Below are 22,456 nucleotides of genomic sequence, written 5' to 3' on the forward strand. Positions count from 1 at the left end.
ATGAATTTATAGTTAAAATTTAAATTAGTTGGAGAAGAATTTTAATTATTTGGAATGGATTTGATGTTTAATTTGTGAGCAAAAATAAAAACATGATTATTCAAATTTTTCTACAATTTATAAATTTTTCTTATTTAATTAAATTAATTTTAATATTTAATTTGTTATGTAGCATTTTAAAAATGACTTGGAATTTAATGTAATACTTTTTTTATTTTTTAAATGATGTGGCAGATGACGTGGCAGACGTGTCAGGCGTGGCAACTGACTTGGGGGAGAGTGTGTTACACTCACTAACAAAAGTTTAGAATGTTGCTTTTTAGTGGGTTCAGGGATCCAGATGACAAACATGTAAGTAGAAGCATCCAACTTACAAAACCGACATAGTAAAGGGGTTCATAAGGTCATTTTGTCTTATGTTTAATAGTTCAAAGTTTGCTTGAGCAATATTCACACAAGTATGTGGTTTTTGGAATGTGGACTAGGTATGTGACCTATGGATCACTTAACTATTATTGGATATTCAGAAAATACCAAATACCAAACGGTAGTAATAATTTTTACCAATCCTGAACCCAAATACCATAATTTTAAAATTTTACTCTCAAATACCAAATTACCAAATACCAATTACCAAATTTTTTAATTCGGTTCGGTAATTCGATTTTTGATATTTTACACCCATCCCTACCTAAAAGTGCATAACTTTAATGTCACTATGATTTAAAGTTTAAAGCTTGTTTTCTTATATCCCACATTTCTCCTAAGTTTTGCCGTTGTGAATATGCTTAAGACGTTATACGAAAATTATATTAATTAAATAATTACTCACTAGTTACATTCAATAATGTGCAAAATGAATTAAGGAGTTTACATTTAGTTTATAAGCTTAAGAAATGCGCATGAAGCTTATTTTGAGAGTTGCTGAAAAAAAAACATTAAATTGTTGCCAATTACTAGGTATCACTTCTTTTAGTTTTTGGGTCCATTTTCTTCTCTAAGGGTGTATTCTGTAGGGAGGTACTTACATTTTCGTATGTTGAATTGATCAAATTTATAAAAAAGTATTTTTTTTCTCTAGGAAAATTCTTCGCTCCTGAAAAAGAAAAAATAACGTCTCCAGTAAAAATAGAAAAAAAACGTGTTTCACAATTGATATTTCACACTATTGATTGTGTTCTCCCGTCCTTTCAACACCCTTATCTTCCCCCTCAACCCCGTAGCCTCCATCCCCGCCACCCCGATCTCCATCTTTGATGCATATTATTTGTGTAGATTATATACAAATGCTTTCAAGATAATATCTACATACAAAACACAATAAAATAAACAACAAACTCACTTATTATATTATGAGTAAATACATAATTACACCCCTGATCTTATTCGAGATTTGCAAAAAGACACCTAAACTTTAACTTCGATCTATTACCCCACGATTCTTCTTTATTTCATTGTAAACACACCATTTTAACCCTCTGCGTGTGTACACATGCTACACGCGCGTGAAAGGGCCGAAATTTGATTTTTTTTGACCAATTAAAAGCTGCCACGTGTAAAATAATTTATATATAATTTATATTCTTTTTTTAAAAAATAAAATTAATATTTATTTTCTTTTTAAAATTATTTCATACCCCCTCTCTCCTCTCCCCAGCTCACCCACCCACCCTTTCTTCTTCAACACCATTAAAACTTCATTGAAGCATTTTTTTTTAAAAAATACCATTAAAACTCCATTAAAGCTCAACACAATGTCTTCTTCAACGTCATTAAAGCTCCTCCATTAAAGCTTTTTTTTTTTTTAAATATCTTTAAAACTCCATTAAAGCTCCATTAAAGCTCATTTAACTATCTATAAAACTTAATTCAATCATTTAACTATCCTTAAAACTCAATTCAATCATAAAACTATTTTTTGAATTGATTTGAACAAAAAAAAAATTGAACGAGGAGAGAGATGTTGACGAAGTGGGAAGGGTTTGGGGGGTTAGGAGGGAGATGTTGATGGGGGTGGGGGTGCTGAATGGGGGTGGGGGTTGAGGGGAGCTGCTGACGCGGGAGGGAGATGTGCTGGATGGGGTGGGGGAAGAGGGGGTGGGGTGGGGTGTTAAATTAAATAAAAAGGAAAATTTTATTTAAAAAAATATGAAATTAAACGTAGTTGACACGTGGCAGCACCTGATTGGCGCGTGTCTTCACTCACTTTGTTATGACTGAGATTCAGCGCAAAATGATGCGTTTGCAACGAAATAAAGAAGAATCGTGGGGTAATCAGTCGATGTTAAAGTTTAGATGTATTTTTGAAAATCTCGACCAACATCAGGAGTAATTATGTATTTACTTTTATATTATTCATAAAAGTACTGTTCATGAAAAAACAATTTTCTTTGTAACGAATACACCATAAATTTCTATTTAAATGATAAGCGGTAACCACCCCCACCCCAAAAAAGAAGGAGAAGGAATCTTTCTCCGCAGCAATACGATATGGATATGATGAATGGTAGTTAACCAGGTCCACTTTTTTCTTACCTAACTTTATATTGCAGAGGGCTCATATGTCTTCCATTATGGAAATAGCTAATCAAATAATAATAATTGAAGAAAACAGATTTTATATTTTAGGAGTATAAGATTACTTGTGTAGGAAAGAAAAGAATCTCTTATTGCAAAAATGACCCCATTGATATTGTACATGTACTGTTGCTATAGACAACAAATTTTGATGTTAATTTGTCTTCTGCATGCTTTAAATATTCTTTTGAAGATTTGAAATTCTCATCAAAATTGAGTATGTTTGACCAATTCGATCGAATTCGTCATATTTTTATTTCTTTTGGTCACTACATTTGTTTAACAACGAAAACTGCGGTCGATCATTATCTTTTAAATAAGGTAAATTCTGCTTCTTGTGTATAATATTTCACAAATCACACGAGAAAGGTAAACAAAAGTATTTCGATCAATCAACTCAGTTACCCTTTGAGAGTAGGGATTATCCTATTTTGGTCCTCCAGTTTATCCTTAAAGCAACTTTGAACTCCATACTAAAATTAAAAGCAAATAATGATTCCATGCTGAGAATGTAGAAGCTAATCAGATTATCCAAGTCCAAAAATTAAAACTTGCGGCAATAAATTACTGTTATAATCTATCATTTCTTTGTGTGTGAAAAAGGATAGTAATATATTGTGATAACTACTAAGCATCCGAAGTTAGAGAAATCTCAATCCTTTCGAATAAAGTATTTTTTATTTCAATTTTTAAAAAATATTACCAAAAATTCCTGATTTAGTTTGCACGAATATATCATATTGTTTCAAATACATCACTAAATTTTACATAGATACATTTCATTCTTTTGGATATATCACTTAATTTTACACAGATACATCACATTCTTTCGGATGCATCACTTAATTTTATACGGATACATTATATTCTTCCGAATACATTATTTAATTTGTACCACGTCAAATGATGCCGACGGGAGAATTACAAGTCGAAATTTCTACCAATACATAAATTTTGAACGTCCTCAGAGGAATAGCCTAAAATGTTTGTACCAAATTTGGTAAAAACAGGTAGAATATAGTTTGACAAAACATGGATCATGCCAATTATTTGTGGATTATACAGATCTTTGCAAGTAAGTTTTCACCATTGCATAATCAGAAAATGTTACAGGAACCATTTTGTAGGCTTGTGCATGTACTCAACACATGCTGACCCATTCAAAAAATAACTTTGATAAGCGTTGAGCCCGGTTGATTGGGCCGAAGCTATATAAGCCCATGAAAAATATATGGATTAATTAGAATATGACAGAGTAAAATTGGTGAGCCCAGGATTGGGCTTGGACTAAAATTATGAGCCCACTTAACTACTCCCTCCATCTCAAATTATCTATCGTGGTTACTAAAGATAGCTGTCTTGAATTATTTATCATTTTAAAAGTGCACAGTTAATTAGTTTTTTTCCCACTTTACCCTTAGCAGATATGTTTCACTAATGAAGATGAGACATTAGTTGTGTAATCATTTAAATGGAGAGAGATTATAACTTAGACAAAAATAAGGGAAAACTAATAATTTTACTAGGTGTGTAAAGAAAACAAGCGACAGATAATTTGAGACGGGGGAGAAAATGAACTAGAATAAATATAGAGAAAAATTGGAGAGCTCATAATAGGGACCGAACTACAATTAGTATAAACCACATAAATCTCTTCTATAGTAAAAGTGTTTACATATAATTCCGTTAGGCTTTCTTTCTCCCTAATTTATAAAATATACTTATACATTAGGTAGGACCTTATACATTGCTAGAATGTATGATAAAACAGATTTGCCTATATTTATGAAAAGAGAAATCAGATACTATCTTTCTCTACCTTAATTAACGTCACTAATTACCAATCATTATATGGTGTAAGATTAAATATAGTAACTGAAATTTAAATTCAAAAACATTCTTAAACATCACTATTAATTGTTCTCATTGTTGAATTACGTTCTTGAAAAAAAAAAAGGTCGTCTTCTTTCTTCAATTCCCGAAAAAAAATATGAACATCTCCATATTATTGCGTCATTTCGATATTTGGGAGTCGAAAATTATTTATCAATCCTACAAAAGTGACGCAATTATTGTTTCAGAAAGTATAATCTTCTTGAAATTGATTGCTACGATCCCGATGGAATTAAATAAGTTCTTAAAAAAATGAAGTAAAATACATTGTTGAAGGTAATTCTTCTCTCATTATCAAAAAAAGAATAACATTTACATGGAGTTGAAGAAATAATTTACGGGATTTGTCAATATGGTATTTCATGCCCTGAAAAAACAAAACCAAACTCAAATTAAGAGAGAAAAAGATAGCAACAAACTGATACGCATTAAAGATAACATCATACAACAGTTGTGCATGTATGCGGGCACATTTACATTTAAAAAATAATTCGTAGTAATGTATAATGTCATACTATACATTTAAGTATTAACATTAAACATGTATACTTTTGTATCCTTATCAGAAGGTATAATGTAACCTTATACAATATTAATACTTTCTAATTCCATAATACCAAATAATACATAAAATGCCTCTTAAATGTAATAAGAACCTTTTAATGTATAACATAATGAAATATATAGCCGAAGAATTATATTACACATTAGTTTTTCAAAAATAACTAATGTATAATGCCTGATATATTATAACTTATACATTAAAATATGATCTTTCAGAATATATAATATCACACTATGCATATAAATATTCACCTTATGCATTAATTATTTACAGGATTATAATAATTTTAAGGAAAAATTAGTGTTATTGTAACATTACATTGGCTACACGATAATAAAGAAAAAGAATGATTCAATTTCCTTTATTACGTGAATTGAAAGTGTACATCTTCAATTTCAATTATAAAAGTGACGCAAATAGGAGGGGGATGAGAGAGTATTAATATTACATTAGGTTGATTGTAGGCGTAAATAAAGGAGCACATATATGGAGCAAAAATCAGTGCACTAAAATAGGAGCAAAATATGGTATTCTAATATGTATGAGGGGGTATCTTTAAGGGATTTAAGTAATTACTTTAGATTTTTTTTAATTTCTTTTTCAATATGAGATTTTAATGTAATACGAAAAAGTTACCTAGTGTATATATGTAATTTTTAGCTACAATTATGAGCCCCCAAAAGTATATGAACTAGAATATGGACAGAAAATGAGTGAGCCCATGATGGGTCTTGGACTAAAATTCCGAGCCCACTAAAACTATATGCACTATAATACCGACAGAAAAAAAGGAAAAATAACATAAATATACATCTTAACTTATTATATTTATACAAATCTTCACTCTTACAAAGTATTTACATAATTATGTATCTTCGTTGGATGTATCGGGAGCTAATTATGTATCGACACACCCAAAATTGAAAAAAAATATATTGGGAGATAAATATGTATATTTACAAAAGAAAAAGTGTATTTTGAAGTAGAGATCAAAGTTGAGTGACTTTTGAAGTAAAAATCAAAGTTGAGTGACTTTCTGGGATAAAAGCCTAAAGTTGAGTGACCATTTGAGTTATTAACTCTGATATCTAGTGAATGAAAGTATCGCAAGTAGCAGGGCAAGACTGACTTTTCACTTCTCTCGAACTTCTTCCTAGAAAAAATATTTTACTAGAAGACGTTGTAGATCAAATACTTACCATCATACCAAAAGATATAAGTCATAGCAAGGACGTTACTTTATTCCTTAACTACGACCACCGAAATAAGCATCATATGCGATCATGACTCTAATCCCGGCCATCCTACAGACAGGATTGCTTAGCCAACACTTCCCTAGGATCAAATTTCCTAGTCAAACTTCTAACAACTCCTCTACAATACTGACTAATTCTGTCGTACTTCACAGACTATAATACTAATATATACCCATAAGAATTTAATTAAAGAATGGTGTCCCTCCTTCCCTGGGCCAAAAATGCCACCTAGATATAGTATATGAAAAGTACTTGACAATAGTAAATGACATGATAATTTTATAAATAAAGAGAGCTGAGTCGTAACTATACTATTCTTTTGGCACTCAAGGGATGCTAAGCTATCAATGAAGTGGGTGAGAATCATGAAGTCACAAATCAAATTCCAGCAATGACCAAAATACTAGGTGATTCTTTCTATCTAATCTAGCGTAGGTGGGTAGAATTACCTAACACTTATTACTGGTGGGAGGTGACATGCTTCCCATAATTAGTCCAGCTATACAAAATCTAATCCAAATACCACGATTATTGAAACAATATTCTTTTGCAAGCTAAGATAAAAAAAGGCTGCGAGACTGTAAAGCAAAAAATTGCAACAAGTATCTCACAGACGCTCCCCCCTTATCAAGTCATTTCCATCATAAGGTTTTAAACAAATATATTCATGTGAATTGACCCCCCAATTTTGGCCTATGCCTATGCCATCTTATCCCCATTTACAACCATGCTTGCTATGTTGCTACGCTCCTTCAATGGCCCTCTTCTCATTTCAATTATTCATTACTCTCATTGTCATATAAATAAACCTCCCCACATCCTTCATCATTCATTTTCCTACCCTATATGCACCATGCTTGATTTGCTACTCTTTTCCCTATCCCTCCTTTTCAAACGTCGGTGGCGTAGCAAAAATTTTCATTTAGAGGAGTTAAAACATACATAAGTAAACATACGTGGAAGCCAAGGGAGTTTAATATCTATTATCCATGCATTAAAATATATCGATCTTGTATATACGGTTGATTTTTCTAGAGTTTAGTATCCATTATGTATGCATTAAAATATACAGTTAATTTTCTAAACCATTTGCTCCCCTAGCTTTGCTCATGGTCATATCCGAACCAACTTTTGACTAACAAATAGACAATTTTTCAGTTGTTACACATAGTAACTCGTCGAGATAATTATGTCCATCAAAATTGAATCGTATTGGCTCGTACCAAGTTTTGAAATAGAATCATGATTGGAAATTGTTTGATCAATTTTCTTAATTAACTAAATTAATTGGAAATTGTTGTTCAAATCATAGTGAAACTTTGAATTTCTTATTCTATGTTTGCTTTTCATGAAAAAAACTATACCAATTGAAGTGGTCAGAGAATTTCTTGAAATAACAAAAGGTTTGGATCAAATGATTCTGAAGGTGTTTTCCACAAATTCTTAAGAAATAAGAGGGCTATTTCTTTGCAAAATTGTCCTCACTTTCATCTCGAGTTGAGTTTCACTTTTTCATATATGTTCCTTTCCTTGATAATCTTTGATGAATTTGTGTAATGGCATAATGCACATGTTTCTTGCACACAAACGCCCTACCATAAAAATAAAAACTATCAAGCAAATGAATAAAGGGAAAAAAAAAATGAAAGATAAGCTCTTCGATCTATGTCCTTGCACTATTATATAACAAATCTTAGTGAGTCTCTCTTTTTCTTTTTTTTTTTTCCTTTTCCCCCACCAAGATATTCAAGATTTTCTATATTGTTGTTTTTGAGAGAACAAATATATATTAAAAAATGACTAAAAGTCAACAAGCAAATCATCAACGGAATTTTTATTTTTTTTTAAAAGAAAAGAAATGATTAAAAAGAAAGCCATTTTACATAGTACAAATTGATATTAATCAACTCTTATGTAGACATTAATGACACAATGATACTCTATAGGACACAACATACGTTCTTTAGGATCAAATTAGAGGTGTGCTTATACAATATCATACATCGATATACAATAACGAAGTTCAGAATATCACTAAGAGTATTCAAATTCAATATATATATTTATAATATATATATTGACCTGACTGACCACTATTCAATATGAGTTGTGACTCCGATCCACCGCTCATCGTGTATAGACGTAATTTCTTTTAAATGATGGTCCTAAATTCTAATCTTAGGAACAAAGAAAAACAAAAGGCACATAGAAAAGTTGAAATGTAATTTGTTTGTTGTAATATAAGAAAACAATCTTAACTTTTACTTTGTCAAATAGGAAATAGAATAGGGGCAAAACCAAGTAGCCCCACATGAACAAAGTAAAGACATGTATATGTTTGTCATTGATTGTGCTACATCAATTAAGATGATCCACCATTTTCATTTTTTGATTGAAACACTGAAACAAAACGCTCCTCTCTGAAATAATTCACTTTAAACGAAGCTTCCCAAATAGAAAAAAAATAAAAAAAAAAAAAATTGGGGGGGGGGGGGGGGGGGGGTGGGGGTCCAATTCCAGTGCATTTATTATTATTTTTGACAGTACAAATAAAATGAAGAAAAAAAATTGGATAGGGTTGCTGGGCGGAGCTACATAGGGCCGAGGGTTCATCTGGATCCCCTTTGATGAAAGATTACGTTATTTATATATGGTTTAGTTATTTTTTCAGGTGTATATAGAGTAGATGTTGAATCACTTTGACCTCTTCGAATGCTTCCTTTTACTATTTTGAATCTTTTTAGTAAAAATTTTGGCTCCGCCACGACACTGGATGGCATATTATTATCTGAAAGAATCTCAAGTCTCAAGACACTCAATTTCCGTGAAAAAATTTAAAGACTGTTTTGAACATTCACAATCATAATTTGATGCTCTTTCCAAACACTTGTTCTGTATTTTCTTTATCACTTCATATTTTTCCATTTTACTATAATTTATTCTCTCCTTAAATTTATATAGATACATACATGTATTTATTGCTGTACCTTGAAAATTATCTTCATGTACTTCCTTCTTTAGACAATTAATAGTTTTGTATATACGTAGGTATTATTTGAGTTTAATATGAGTTATCTCGTTAAAAGTTTAAATGGTTAGGGGGTCATTTGTTAGGTTGTATAAAAAGAGTCTTGAATATGGTGTATTAGTAATGTCAATACTTCTTAGTCATTCTTAGATTGTATTTATATCGTGTTTGGTTTTGGTGTATTATAAATAACAATTGCACTCTGTTTTAACTTTCTAATACACTATTTTTATACACCCTATCAAATAGGGTATAACTAATATTCGCACAAAGCTAGTGTATGCATTGTTTTTTCGAATGCACTCTATCAAACGACCCGTAAATGTACTCTTGATATGGCTCTTAAAGATGCTTTGGATGCGTTCATACTCCCTTCATTTAGTTTTACTTGTCATATTTTGAGTTGACACACCCATTAAAAAAAATAATTAATAATATGACTATTTAAAAGGTGGTAGTCGACCAATAATAGAGCATTCGATCGCTTTCTGATTCCCCTCAAACCTAGCTCGCTATATCGGTTGAGAAAGTATGAGAGGGCGTCCTTCAAGCCCTTTGCTTTGTTTGTAACAATTCTTTCATCTCTTCTTTAAAGCCTTTTCGATTGGCTCTTTCTTCCCTTCTGGTTTTTAAAAGATACAATAAATCTGAATACTGAAATACGTAGCAATGACATGTCTGAGATATTGCTAGAAATACTGGAAACTAAATTGTTTGTCTGAAACAACGGATAAAAACTGATACTCCTATTAAATGATGCTTACATTGTATCTTGAAATTAATTTGAAAAAAAAAAAACAATTAATGTCAAGGATAAAATAGAAAAAAAGCCGAGGGAGTATGTTCGATGGGATAAACTTACATTTTTAACACTCTTGTTTTAACTTACTAGTGACATTTCTAACTTTTTTTTCTAGTCTTCAATGTTTTAATATTGTATTGTAAATCACCTTTGAAGAAATTTTGCAATACTATAAAATGGAAAATGAACTGATATGATAATGAAAGATACTAAAAAGTGCAACATTTATAATAATTAAACAGCCTGCAATGGGATATATAATCACTTCAATTGACATGTTTAATCATTATTACGTGTTACGTACGTTAGTGCTACACTTGGAACTTCAATTAACTAGTGATTACCTCCTTTAATCAAAATCATTATTCCATGTTACATTAGGACTACACATATTGGAGAACAACGGCGGATTTAGAATTTTTGAAACTCAATAATACTTTTATCCTAACCTTATATTTATTTTGAGAATTCATTGATTATATAAGAAATTGATAGATAGAGCCGATAATAAAAGGAGTTGTTCGGACCATCGCAAAGAAGGAACCCTATTTTGGTGCTCTCTTGCCTAGCACAATATGATTCCCCATCAAGTCACACCAAACATTTTTTATCCACTATTATTGCATATTGATTTGTTTTATTGGAAATCCACACTTTTAACATATCAACCTCTATCGGAGAACCAATTGATTAAAGAATAATTTGTATAATTCATGATAAAAATTTATCAATTTTGATTCAAAATTATATTATTTTTAATTATTAATTTAAAATTTAATAGCTTAAACAATTAAAATTCAGAAAATATAAACTTCAAATCAGGCACCCACCTCCAATCACGATATGCTAACACCATGTTTTCATGCACCGACTAGAACTAGAAGGGACTAATTTCTTTGTGACTAATGTACCAATAAAAGTGTAGAATCCAAGATTTTTTGTGGGACTTTCCATGCTTAATTAAATGAAAGAATTTCAACTATGAATAATCATGCACACTAAAGACATAATAATTGAGGCATAGATGATTATTGAAAAAAAAAAAAAATGGGTGACAAAGCCTGTAAAATCTACTTACTGCGTTTCGGCTTGGACCTACTGGGACGCCACGTCAATTGAAAAAGGCCTTCTACGCGATTTAAAAGAGTGAAATACACACGCAAAAAGTATCAAATGACACAGTAAGACTTCCTAATTGAGGTGTCTAAGTAAAAATTGGTGTAATTTAAGGAGGCCGTCGATGAGTTCCATCTTATTTAAATGGGTGACAAAACCTGCAAAGTCTACTTACTGCTATTGGGCTTGGACCTACCAATCTCTCTACTGGAAATCAAGCATTTATACCTCAGAACTTACTGTCATTACATTAACTAGGAAAAAAGAGCATTTACTCCTTCGAATTCAAAGAAAAACAAAAATAAAATTATAATGGTCCTACTATGTATTAAAATTTGAAGTACTTTTTCTTTAATGAAAGGAGATATACAGCGAAAAAAGCGTTGAAAGAGTTGAATCACCTGAGTTTCCTCAACCTAACAAGCAACATCTTCATTAATTGTCATGACCAACAGTAAGATTCAATAATTAATAAATATTACTTATATAAATTTACGACGAAAGGGGTTTGGATGAAACCACATTTGCCCTCTAGCTTCACCCCATGATTCTGAATTTGTACACCTAGGAATTTGGTGTAAAAGATTAAGAACGTATGAACTAGACGTACGTACGTTACGTGTTTGATCATTGTTACAAACATAACTTAACAGTCAATATAACCTAAAAAAAATTGTTTAGAAATTAATTAAAAACTTGTAAATATAAATAAATGAATTTGCTAGCGGAGTTTACTCCTAAATAGCAGCCAGAAAGATGACAATGATAGTAATTAAGACTGAGCATTCTGAAATTTTAATTTTTTTAAAAAAGGGTTATGAGTATTTCATAGCTTCAGGAATATTATTGTCTTCTGCTTCATCAATTTTTCTTTCATAATTTTATATTTCATCATCAGTAATATATATGTATAGTAAAAGGATGCTGCCATGATTGTCGATAATTAGCCACCTTTATAATAATTTAAGAGGCCATACTTATTTTCTGATTGCTCCATATTTATTACTACTATTTTATATATTAATAGCTTCAGGTACCCAAATTAAATTTATATTAAAAGGATACCTAATTATTTCCTTAAAGACTATAAATTGTCCTTGGAAAATATTGAGAAACAAATTCTTTTTCTTTTTATGAGGAAATAGGAACATAAAAAATTGTTGAATGTGCCGCTGCACTGGTGCTCTGTCAAGTTAGCAATATATATAATAAGTTAAATTGTAGTATTATGTTAAGATTCTTTACATTTGTAAATATATATATAATTTAAAGAAAAGATTAGAGTCAAACGTATATAGTGTATATCTTATACAATATATACATATACTATACATATCAATATATAAGTATAATATACATATGTACATACAACCGAAGTATATCGACAGTATACACTTTGATCATATTGATGAACTGGATGACCGAAGGGATATGTAAGTTTCCCTAATTTAAATTTATAAAATCCTAGTACAGTATTTTTAATACTACTTTTGCAAGGGTGATAATGTGAATTTTAGATAAATTGTCAGACCCTTTTTCTTTTTTATACAGGGAACTAATTCCACAAAACCAAAAGGGCTAAAAGTTGAAATAACTTTACAAATACAGTATCTCTTTCTGAAATTGTGGCAGTGCCTGAACTCAGACAAATTGTAGTATATTCTTGCCCAAAGTGCTTTTTATTTCTTCTTTTTCTGCAAAGTCCCATTGCATATACCATATTAAACATATAATTATAAAATGAGTAAAGGTGGAAAAGTGCTCATTTTAGTTATATGTATATATTTTTAAAAAAAAAAATTGTTAAAGTTGAGGAAATTTGTGTGCCCATTGCATTGCCAAATAAAACTAGTCCCATACTGATAATAAGATAAAAGGGAAAACCAGGCAAGTCTCACCTTCAATACAGTTCTTTATTAAGCTTAGCACCAAACCCCATAGAGTCCAACTAGACAAACAGTCAAACAAAGACTGATCACATGTGCTCCACAAAAAAGTATATATGGCAGGAGGCTATTTTGGTCTTTTTCCATTTAATTTACAGGTAGAAAATTTTAGAAAACTAGAAAGAATCTATTATGCTGAGGACTATGATAATGAAGGAGCGACCCGTCCATTAAATCTTTCGATGTGTGTAGGGTTCGAGAAAGAATTGAACTATAAGAGTTGCACTTCTACAAGAGAGAGATTATTTTTATGAATAGAACCCGTGGCCTCCTAATCAGTGATCAATAACAACAACTTTACCAATTAAGACAAAACTTTCCTCCTTAAAGAATATAGTGATAAGTTACAAAAAAAGATTCAACTTATAGTCTCATGAATGAGAACTTGTTATAGCAAATAAATTAGTACTTTTATTTTTCAAGTTACTAATCTCATTTCAATGATGTGAATCCTTATAAGAAAATTCATGTGAACTTCACCTAAAATACTTTCACACTATAAGAGTCTTTTTAAGTTATCTTAGCTCAATATTTATTAGATGATATAATAGTGTAAAAATTCACTTATGCTATGCATATAGAAATTAAACTCTTGATAGAAATAGCAACAAGTTAAAAGAGGCAAAATCAAATATTACTCAACTGTATAGTTTAGAATTTCATAAAGAAAGCCATAAAGTATATACATGATGCAAAAAGTGAACATTACATAAATAAAATTAAACAATTCAAAATTCTCTCCCTTTCCTCTTGCCTCATGGAAATAACTCAAAATTTCTCTCTGGGGTTTTCACCTTGATTCTTTTTCTTTTATTTTTTTTTTTTTACTTTTTTTAGGCTCTAAAACAAATACAGACCATCAAAGGCTAAACAAACTTTATCTATAATGAAACTCTCAAAGCCAAGACAGACTATATAAGAGTTTTTTTGTTTTGTTTTGTTTTGCATTCATTATTTCTATTTCTCCCTAATTAATCTTGGCTTCTTTTGCTGTTAAGAAGTCTAATATTTAACAGCTCCAACTTTTTTTCATGTTAATGGAATGAAACCTCTTGTCTATGTAATATCTTCTTCACTCTCCAACCACCAAAATGATCCAACTACTCACAATATCCCCACCCCCACCATATTCATTATGCATTCCTACTTTCATTATTTTGAAGTTTTGTTGTGGGGTGCATTGCATTCTCAAAAATCACACCAAAACTCTCATTCAACCATATCATAATATAACTAGACAAAAGGTCCTTCCATCTCTTAGGTATTCACTTGATGAGGTGTATTTAGCTTTCTCCTTTTATTAACTGGACTACTATGCGATGAATTCGCGCATGACTTAACTCCTGAGCCATCAGTTCTGTAACTTAAACATGCTGCATCCAACACGCCAATAGGACTCTGAGGAACGATTGGGGTTGAAGAAGCAGCAATTGGACGTTTAACAAAATCAGTCGGCAATGATGATAATTCTCGAATCAATTCAACACACTTCATCACTTTATCCTGCAAACCACAGTAAAGTAGGAAACTTTAGTGTTGTTATGAGTTCATCAACATGAAAATGATCCAGATAGAAAAGTGCAAGAATGATCAAGATTGTACTAATGTGTTTGTGTTGTGCTATCTGGACCGCCATATTTACCTTTTGTACATGCTGATCAACTAGAGCAGATAGTGCTTTCTCACTCTCTACTGTCTCAACTTTTACAGCAAATGAGATTGCTACTGCTGCTGCAATCTCAGAAGGCTTGAATTCCAAGAAGTGAATTCCTGCATTGAATTTTCAACAACCAAACAATTAGTCTTTTTTCATTTTCTACTTTCTCTTCGGTCAAACAAGATGTTGATTATATCGATGATAAATGAACTTCACCTTTCAGTGTGCTTAGGATGAGTTGAACTGATTTATTGATCAAAGATCTCGAAGCATCTTGATCGCTATTTAGCTTCTTGACGAAATATTCAAGGAATGAGAATGGGGTGATAGCCTGCATTCTCCATTTCAATGTGCTCAACACAAGGAGCTCCATTCTTTGTATGGTTTTAGCTTCAAATAAATACTTTGCATCCCCTCCCTGTCGATGATCATTGCAAATTCACAATCGTTATTTAGCCGGTATTCAAGATTGATAAATTCGTAAACGAGGAAGAACACAAAGATACAAGCAATGTACTTAAAAGTATCAAATGAAAATTCACCTGTAAATCTAGAGACAGAGGAACTACAGTCTCCTCCATTTTGGCAGCAATAGACAAACAAGCTACACCAAGTAACTGCATCATCCATGCCTTTCCCTCCTGTGGAAACAATAATAGATGTTATAAGCAGCAATGTGTGATTGAATAGAACTTTTTTTTAATGACGAGTGACCCCCCTTTGGGTGAGCACACGGTAAGCTCCGCTCCTAGAGGTTCGAACTTGAGACCTCCATTATGGAAGTCCCAAGCAAAACCATCTGAGCCACCCCGAACGGTGTGATTGAATGAAACAAAGTAACACCAAATTAAGTAATCAAAGAACTTACAGGTAACTCATAGGCAGAAAGGAATCTATCAAGATAGTTGACAGCCAAATATGCACACATAGGACCAAAATTGAAATGTGAATGAGCCTGCAATAACCCGATCCACGATTGGATTTAGATTAGATTTACTCAATATCGACTCAAATAAAAACAAATGTAATTAGTAACTGATAATCAATCACATGACTACAGTGTGAAACTACTTGATTAACAGTAATAGACAGCTAAGAATTGGTGAAACAGGAAAAGAAGATCCAAAACAAGAATAGTGAAAATCCCACACAAACTCATTAATGTATCAGCATTAGCTGACCATTAAACAAAACACCAAAAGGGTTCCCCACCAAAACCCATTCATTTTTTTCTGTGGATGTATTTCAAAAAGTTAATACCATGATAAAGCAAAAGCCAAGAATCATTCATCAAACACCCTTAACCACCCCCACCCCAACCCCTCCCCCACACACATCCCAAACTAAAACCTCCTAAGATAATAATGACATAGTATCAACCTCCCCTTTAGCAAATAAAAAAGATACATCATTTTAAACCCTTTATTAAATAGTATTTCATTGCCAGTTACTGTTTAGTAGATTAATCTAATAACTTCATCAAGACACACCTAAATTTTATAAACTTGAAATCCAATTAATCTAAGTTGTTGTTAAGATCCATTAGTCAATAATTTCCATTAATCAATATATTACTCGACTCTCCAAATTCGTTGTCGCACACGTGTCAGATCCTCAATCAAAAATGTACTATTTTTGGAGGATCCAACACGCACTCGACAACAACATTTTTGAAGAGCCCAATCATCATAATTAGTCTAAGTTATTATTATGAACCATCGGTTAACAATTTCCATCGATCACTATACTCCTCGGATTCTCCAAAACTATTGCCGCAATCGTCTCAGATCCTCCACTAACTTACGAAGGATCCAACACGCACCCGACAACAACATTTTTGAAGAGTCCGATCATCGTAATTAATCTTAAACAAAGATCCATGAACCAAACCTTAGCAATCCAATCAAGAATCTCATCTCTAGCACCCATATCCAAATCCCCATTTCTCAATCTTTCAAGATAATCACCATTAGGCATATGTTCACATTCTTTACCAATCATCAACACTAAACACTCATCACTCTGCAATGGCACACCAATCAAAAAATCCCCCCCATTAAACAAACTCTTGGTTCCTCTACTTTCTTCAACAGTTCGATGATTCCTAGGATACCCCCATCTGTCTTCCACCACTACAACAACATCCTCAACAACCCCAAATCCAACATCATCGTCCTCATTACAAAAAATACTACTGTTGTCTTCTGCACACAAAAGACTGGAAAACACACAATCCATACTAGGTGCCATTGATAAATACCCTTTTATCTCACTATCAATATTCAACTCAAGAAAACAAAAAAAGTTTCGTTCTTTAACTCAAGAAAATCAAAATCTTGATTTTAACAAAACATTTTACACAACCCCAAGTGATTTTCTTGAAACAAAAAATGGTTTTTGAAGGAGAAAATCAAGACTGTTTAGTAGATGTGGATGTAGAAGAGAGAAGAGATAGTGCGGCTATGGAGAAGAAAAGGGTGTTTATATATTGGATTTTTAGGGCATTTGGAGAGGGGGGAGGGTGGGAGGGGGAGAGAAGGGAAAGGGCAAAACAATGGAAGAAAATGAGAAATGGGAGTGCCGAAAATATAGACAGTAACAAGTGGAAAAAAAATAGGATTGGTTAGTGAGAGAGAGAGAGACAGAGAGAAAATGTATAAACATTTTATGTCATATTTAGCATATTTGGAAGACAATATACACGAAGATATGCGTATGTATGTGTGTTTAGTATATACTTTACGTCTGTATATGTGTCTATATATACTGTATACATACGTCTATATTTCTCGGATTCTCCAAGAAAAAACATTTATATTTATAGAGAGAGAGAATCCATTAATAAGTATTTTTGAAAGATCTGATTTACATCAATTGGTATTATTAAAGAGTTTGAGCAATGTATATAACTATCGATATTATTAAAGAGTTTCAAACACGTGTATAATCGGCGATACTATCAAAGCATTCTAGCAACGTGTATCATCGTCGGTATTATCGAAGCATTCGAGCAACGTGTATAGTCGGCAATATTATTAAAGTGTTTGAGCAACCTGTATAGTCGTCGATATTATTTAAGCGTTGAGATTAATATAAATATTTGCTACATACTCGAGAACTTTTTTTCTTTATGTCATATTTGGAAGACAATAGACGCAAAAATATGTACATGTATATGAAGACTGTATATACGAAGATATGTACATGTATATGTAATTATGTATTTAAAGTTATGTTTGTATTTATATAGACACATATATAGGTTTATGTTTATGGTATTCTTTAAAAATGCTTCTGCATCTACATCTATATTGGAAGTATTTTTGAGTAATAGCACCCCATATTGCTTTTGAAGGATTCGATATATACCCATCAATATTGTTTATTAAAGAGTTCGAGCAATATATTTAGATAATATCACCTTATATTAAGATTATCTTTACATTAGTAATTAAGGAGTGTACATAGGTCGGGTTGGTTCGATTTTTATTAAAAAAAAGAAAAAACAATCATGTCAGCTTATTAAAAATATAAATCAAATCAAACCAACATAAAATTATTTTTTTCGGTTTAGGTTTTAGTCGGGTTTTTTCGGATTTTTTTATTTTTTTTTATAATCTTTAGTTTTTACAATTATATTGTGATCGAAGATTAGATCAAATATGTTTCCACTCATGTGCTAATGAAAAACCATAATTATGAAAAAATGAGGAGCGGAAAACTCTCTTAAAACAAAAAAGTGAGATAAAGAGTGAAAAGTTTAGGTTTTAAGTTTATGAGCCCGTTTGGATAATATTAAAAAAATTATTTTTTAACTTAAGTGATTAAAAGCTTAAAATAAGTGTTTTTAAATGAAGCAGATAAGTATTTGGATAGAAGTGCTAAAACAAAAAAAAAATATTGATGTGTTTGGTAAACAAGTGTTGTCAATCACTTTTTTGTTGTCAAAATGACTTAAATATCCTAAAAGTTGTTAACACATAATAACGTGAATTATTTATGATTTTTAATTCTAATACTTTAAAAATAATTTGTATTTAAATACACTTTCAACATAAAGTGATTATGCCAGGTCAATTTATAAATATAAGTTACTTTTTTATTTTTAAATATTAAAAAATAAAAATTTTAAGATATTTTTTATATAAATATAGTATTATATTGTACTATTGCAAGCTTGTAAACAACATAAATTTTTTAGGAATAAAACAAACTATTAAAAAGAATCAATTTTTAAAATTTAAATAACACGCAGAGATTGTATATGAACGGATAGAGAAGAACTTTACATAAGCTCGATTTGACGATAAATTTTTTGAGTATTTTTTTATGTAATGATGAATTCTCTGAAAATAAAGGAGAAAGATGAAGAGAAAATTTGAAGGAAAAGATGAAAAAAAACAGCGATAAGAAAAAGAAAGAAAAATCAATAAGGACTACAAAGTTTAGGGTATTATTGAAATTAGAAGAAAATATAAGGGGTAAAAAGGTAAATTTTTTGATCAAATCTAAAAAAAAATTAATCTAAAAAGTAAAAAGCTGGGGTATCCAACTTCTCAATTTTTGTTTTTTTTTAATCCACTTTTAGCTTTTTTTTTTAGCTCTTTTTAATTTTACCAAACACCTAAAAAAACTAAAAAAGTGATTAAATCTAGTTTGACCAGATTTTAATCTTATCCAAACACCCTCTATATTGGGTTTTGAATCATTTAATTAGCAATTAATTGACAAATATTACAACTTAAAGACTCAAATTTAAATATATATCTACATCTACTTTCAAATTATTGAAAATTATTAAAACTAGTTGAAAAAGTATTTAAAAAGTAGATTATAATTAATATTTTATGTATAAAAAAAAATTTTAATATTATATATATATATATATATATATATATATATATATAAAATCTATATCTATAATATATTAAAAGTGTGAAGGGCCTTAGAAATGTTGTTTGAACTTTTTGCCCTTCATTAAAAAAAAAAATATTTAGACAAAATCGTCTTTTCACTATTTTTCTTAATATTTAACAATTAAAAATTAATTAAATTATATTTATGGTAAAACCTTTTCTTATTGGAATTCATTAAAATTAATGACAACTGATACCTTTTTTGTTAGTTTAAGAATTTTAACTCAATTAAATTTGATTTTAATGAAAAATCTTAAAATATATATGGTAGTTGTCGTTTTTATGTACACAATCATAGAAATGTGATTTTCTATTTTCAAGAGCCCTAAAATTCAATTTTCGTGCTACAGACATGAGATTCGGTGGCGGAGGTTGAAGTTAAGAATTATGTTAATTGTTATTGAGTGAATGGTTGCAGCATTGGCTAATAATCATTAGAATTAAAATTTCTATTCATTTATCTCGGTATTTAATTTTTGCATATTTATTACCCTTTTTCTTCAATCCCGGTTAGTTTGTTTTACTTTGTTGCTAAAGGTTCCAAGTTTGTTTTAATTTAAATATATTATTTAATGTATTTATATATCTATATCTATAATATATTAAAAGTGTGAAGACCTTTAAAAAAGTGATTTGAACTTTTTGACATTCATTAAAAGTCTTCGTTTTAAACAAAATCGTCATTTTACTATATATTTTAATACTTTAATAAATAATAATTTAAAATTATATCTAAATTTTTTCCTTATTTAAATTGTATAACTAAAATTTAGGAGTTCGAAGCTAATTAGAATTTTACCTTTTATTAATTCTTTCTATAGTAAAACACATGAATTATATAGTATTAACTTCATAATACATGTATGTTTTACTTATTTGTTTTCACTTATTCTATCATTATATTTATCTATATAATCTATATAATATATTAAAAGTGTGAATACCCTTAGAAAAGTGATTTGAACTTTTTGCCCTTCATTAAAATAAACTCCAATAGACAAAATCGTCTTTTTAATTTTTTTCTCCGATTAATTAATATATAAAAAAATATTTACTATCATAGCTAAGAGTGGAGGAAAAGGAAGGTTTTCTAAACAAAAAATAAAAATAAAGAGGAAGAAAAAAATAATTTTCTACACCAAAAAATAAAGGAGTCCGATCCAAAGTTTGCTATTGTAGTTACATGGGAAAACAAGTTCAAAAAGTAGAAATATATGGAAAATCCTACTAAAATACTAATTAGTATTCTGTTTGATTTATAAATCTTCTACTTCTATAAAAAGTATTATACTTTCAGATTCTTCCTCATTGATGTTACTCAATATTTTTATTGTCATATTGTTTTATGGTAGTTTAAAGGTTGTTGATGAATGTCGCTTTGAGGATTTTTTTTTATGTAAAAGTTAGGTTTTAATTGTATTATTTTGATATCATCTTATTGTTTGTTGTAATTTACGGGTGGTCGATGAATGTCGATCAGCTTTGAAGAACTTTTTGTAAACGTTAAGTTTAATTGTATTATTTTGATATTTTTATTATTGTACCTTTTGGTTGTAGTTTACAAATGGTAGAAGAATGTCAGTCTATTTTGAGGAATTTATTTAGGTAAAGATTAGGTTAAATTGTATTATTTTTTTATCTTTATTATCGTATTATTTTGTGATAGTTCACAGGTCGTTGATGAATGTCGATCGACTTTGAGGAATCTTTTTGTGTAAAGGTTAGGTTTAATTGTATTATTTTGATATCTTTATTATCGTATTGTTTTATAATATTTTACAGGTCGTTGATGAATATCGATCAATTTTGAGAATTTTTGTTGTGTAGATATTAGGTTTAATTATATTGTTTTGATATCTCTATTGTCGTGTTGTTTTGTTGTAGTTTACAGGTGTCGATGAATGCTGGTCAGCTTTGAGAATTTTGTGTAAAGGTTAGTTTATAAGTGGTAGATGAATGTCGAACGACTTTGAGAATTTTTTTAAGTAAACGTTAGGTTTAATTATATTGTTTTGATATTTCTATTATCATGTTATTTTGTGGTAGTTTGTAGGTTGTAAGCAAATGTCAATCGGCTTTAAAAGAAATTTTGTATAAAGATTAGTTTTAATTGTATTGTTTTAATATCTATAATATCTTTCTATAGCCTCTCATAGATAGATTTTTGGACAAATTCTATTAAACAATTTGGATAATTCTTGTTTTTCGAGTAGAAAAAAAACTTTACTATATCATTAATTACATAAATTCTCCATCTTTACATATTAAAAAGATGTTGAATTTAATTATTGTATTCATCTTTATTATTTAAATAAATATCTTATTTCATATGACGTTTAATCTCATTAAATTAAGGTACACGCGTACACCTAAACTAGTTAAGGTACACGCGCGAGGTGCGTATATCTAAACTAGTATATATATATATATATATATATATATATATATATATTTGATTCGGGTTCGATTTGACTTTTTTTTTGTCAACACTAAATCAAACCAAGAATGGTCGATTTTATTTTCTAATGCCAAATCAATCAAACCAAACCGTAAGTTATTTTTTTCTCCATTTGATTTGATTCGTCGATTCGATTTGAATTAATAGTTTTAGTCTCTTCACTCCTACTAGTAATTATTGTTATTATTGAAATTTTCAAGCAACGTAAACATTTGCTAGATAGTCCTTTTCTCTTCAAGTGT

The 22,456-nt window shown here is 30.1% G+C and overlaps 1 protein-coding gene across 1 annotated transcript; it reads right to left on the reverse strand.

Moving 5' to 3' along the window:
- Positions 1–13,795: 13,795 nt before the first annotated feature.
- Positions 13,796–17,504, reverse strand: LOC107867391 (cyclin-D4-1). The gene is made up of 6 exons (XM_016713606.2): positions 16,731–17,504; positions 15,709–15,795; positions 15,383–15,481; positions 15,057–15,258; positions 14,826–14,953; positions 13,796–14,686 (listed from the first exon to the last, which is right to left on the reverse strand). Exons 1-6 carry the CDS (start codon positions 17,088–17,090, stop codon positions 14,441–14,443), a joined length of 1,122 nt encoding a protein of 373 aa, XP_016569092.1. The 5' UTR covers positions 17,091–17,504; the 3' UTR covers positions 13,796–14,440.
- Between the last annotated feature and the right edge of the window lie 4,952 nt (positions 17,505–22,456).

Source organism: Capsicum annuum, chromosome 4 (assembly GCF_002878395.1).
Source record: "Capsicum annuum cultivar UCD-10X-F1 chromosome 4, UCD10Xv1.1, whole genome shotgun sequence".
Lineage (NCBI taxonomy): Eukaryota > Viridiplantae > Streptophyta > Magnoliopsida > Solanales > Solanaceae > Capsicum > Capsicum annuum.

Coding starts and splice junctions, on each gene's coding strand:
- LOC107867391 (XM_016713606.2), bottom strand. CDS start 17,090: ATGGCACCTAGTATGGATTGTGTGTTTTCCAGTCTTTTGTGTGCAGAA. Junction 15,482..15,708: donor TTTCTGCCTATGAGTTACCT/GTAAGTTCTTTG, acceptor TTGTTTCCACAG/GAGGGAAAGGCATGGATGAT. Junction 15,259..15,382: donor CTCTGTCTCTAGATTTACAG/GTGAATTTTCAT, acceptor GATCATCGACAG/GGAGGGGATGCAAAGTATTT.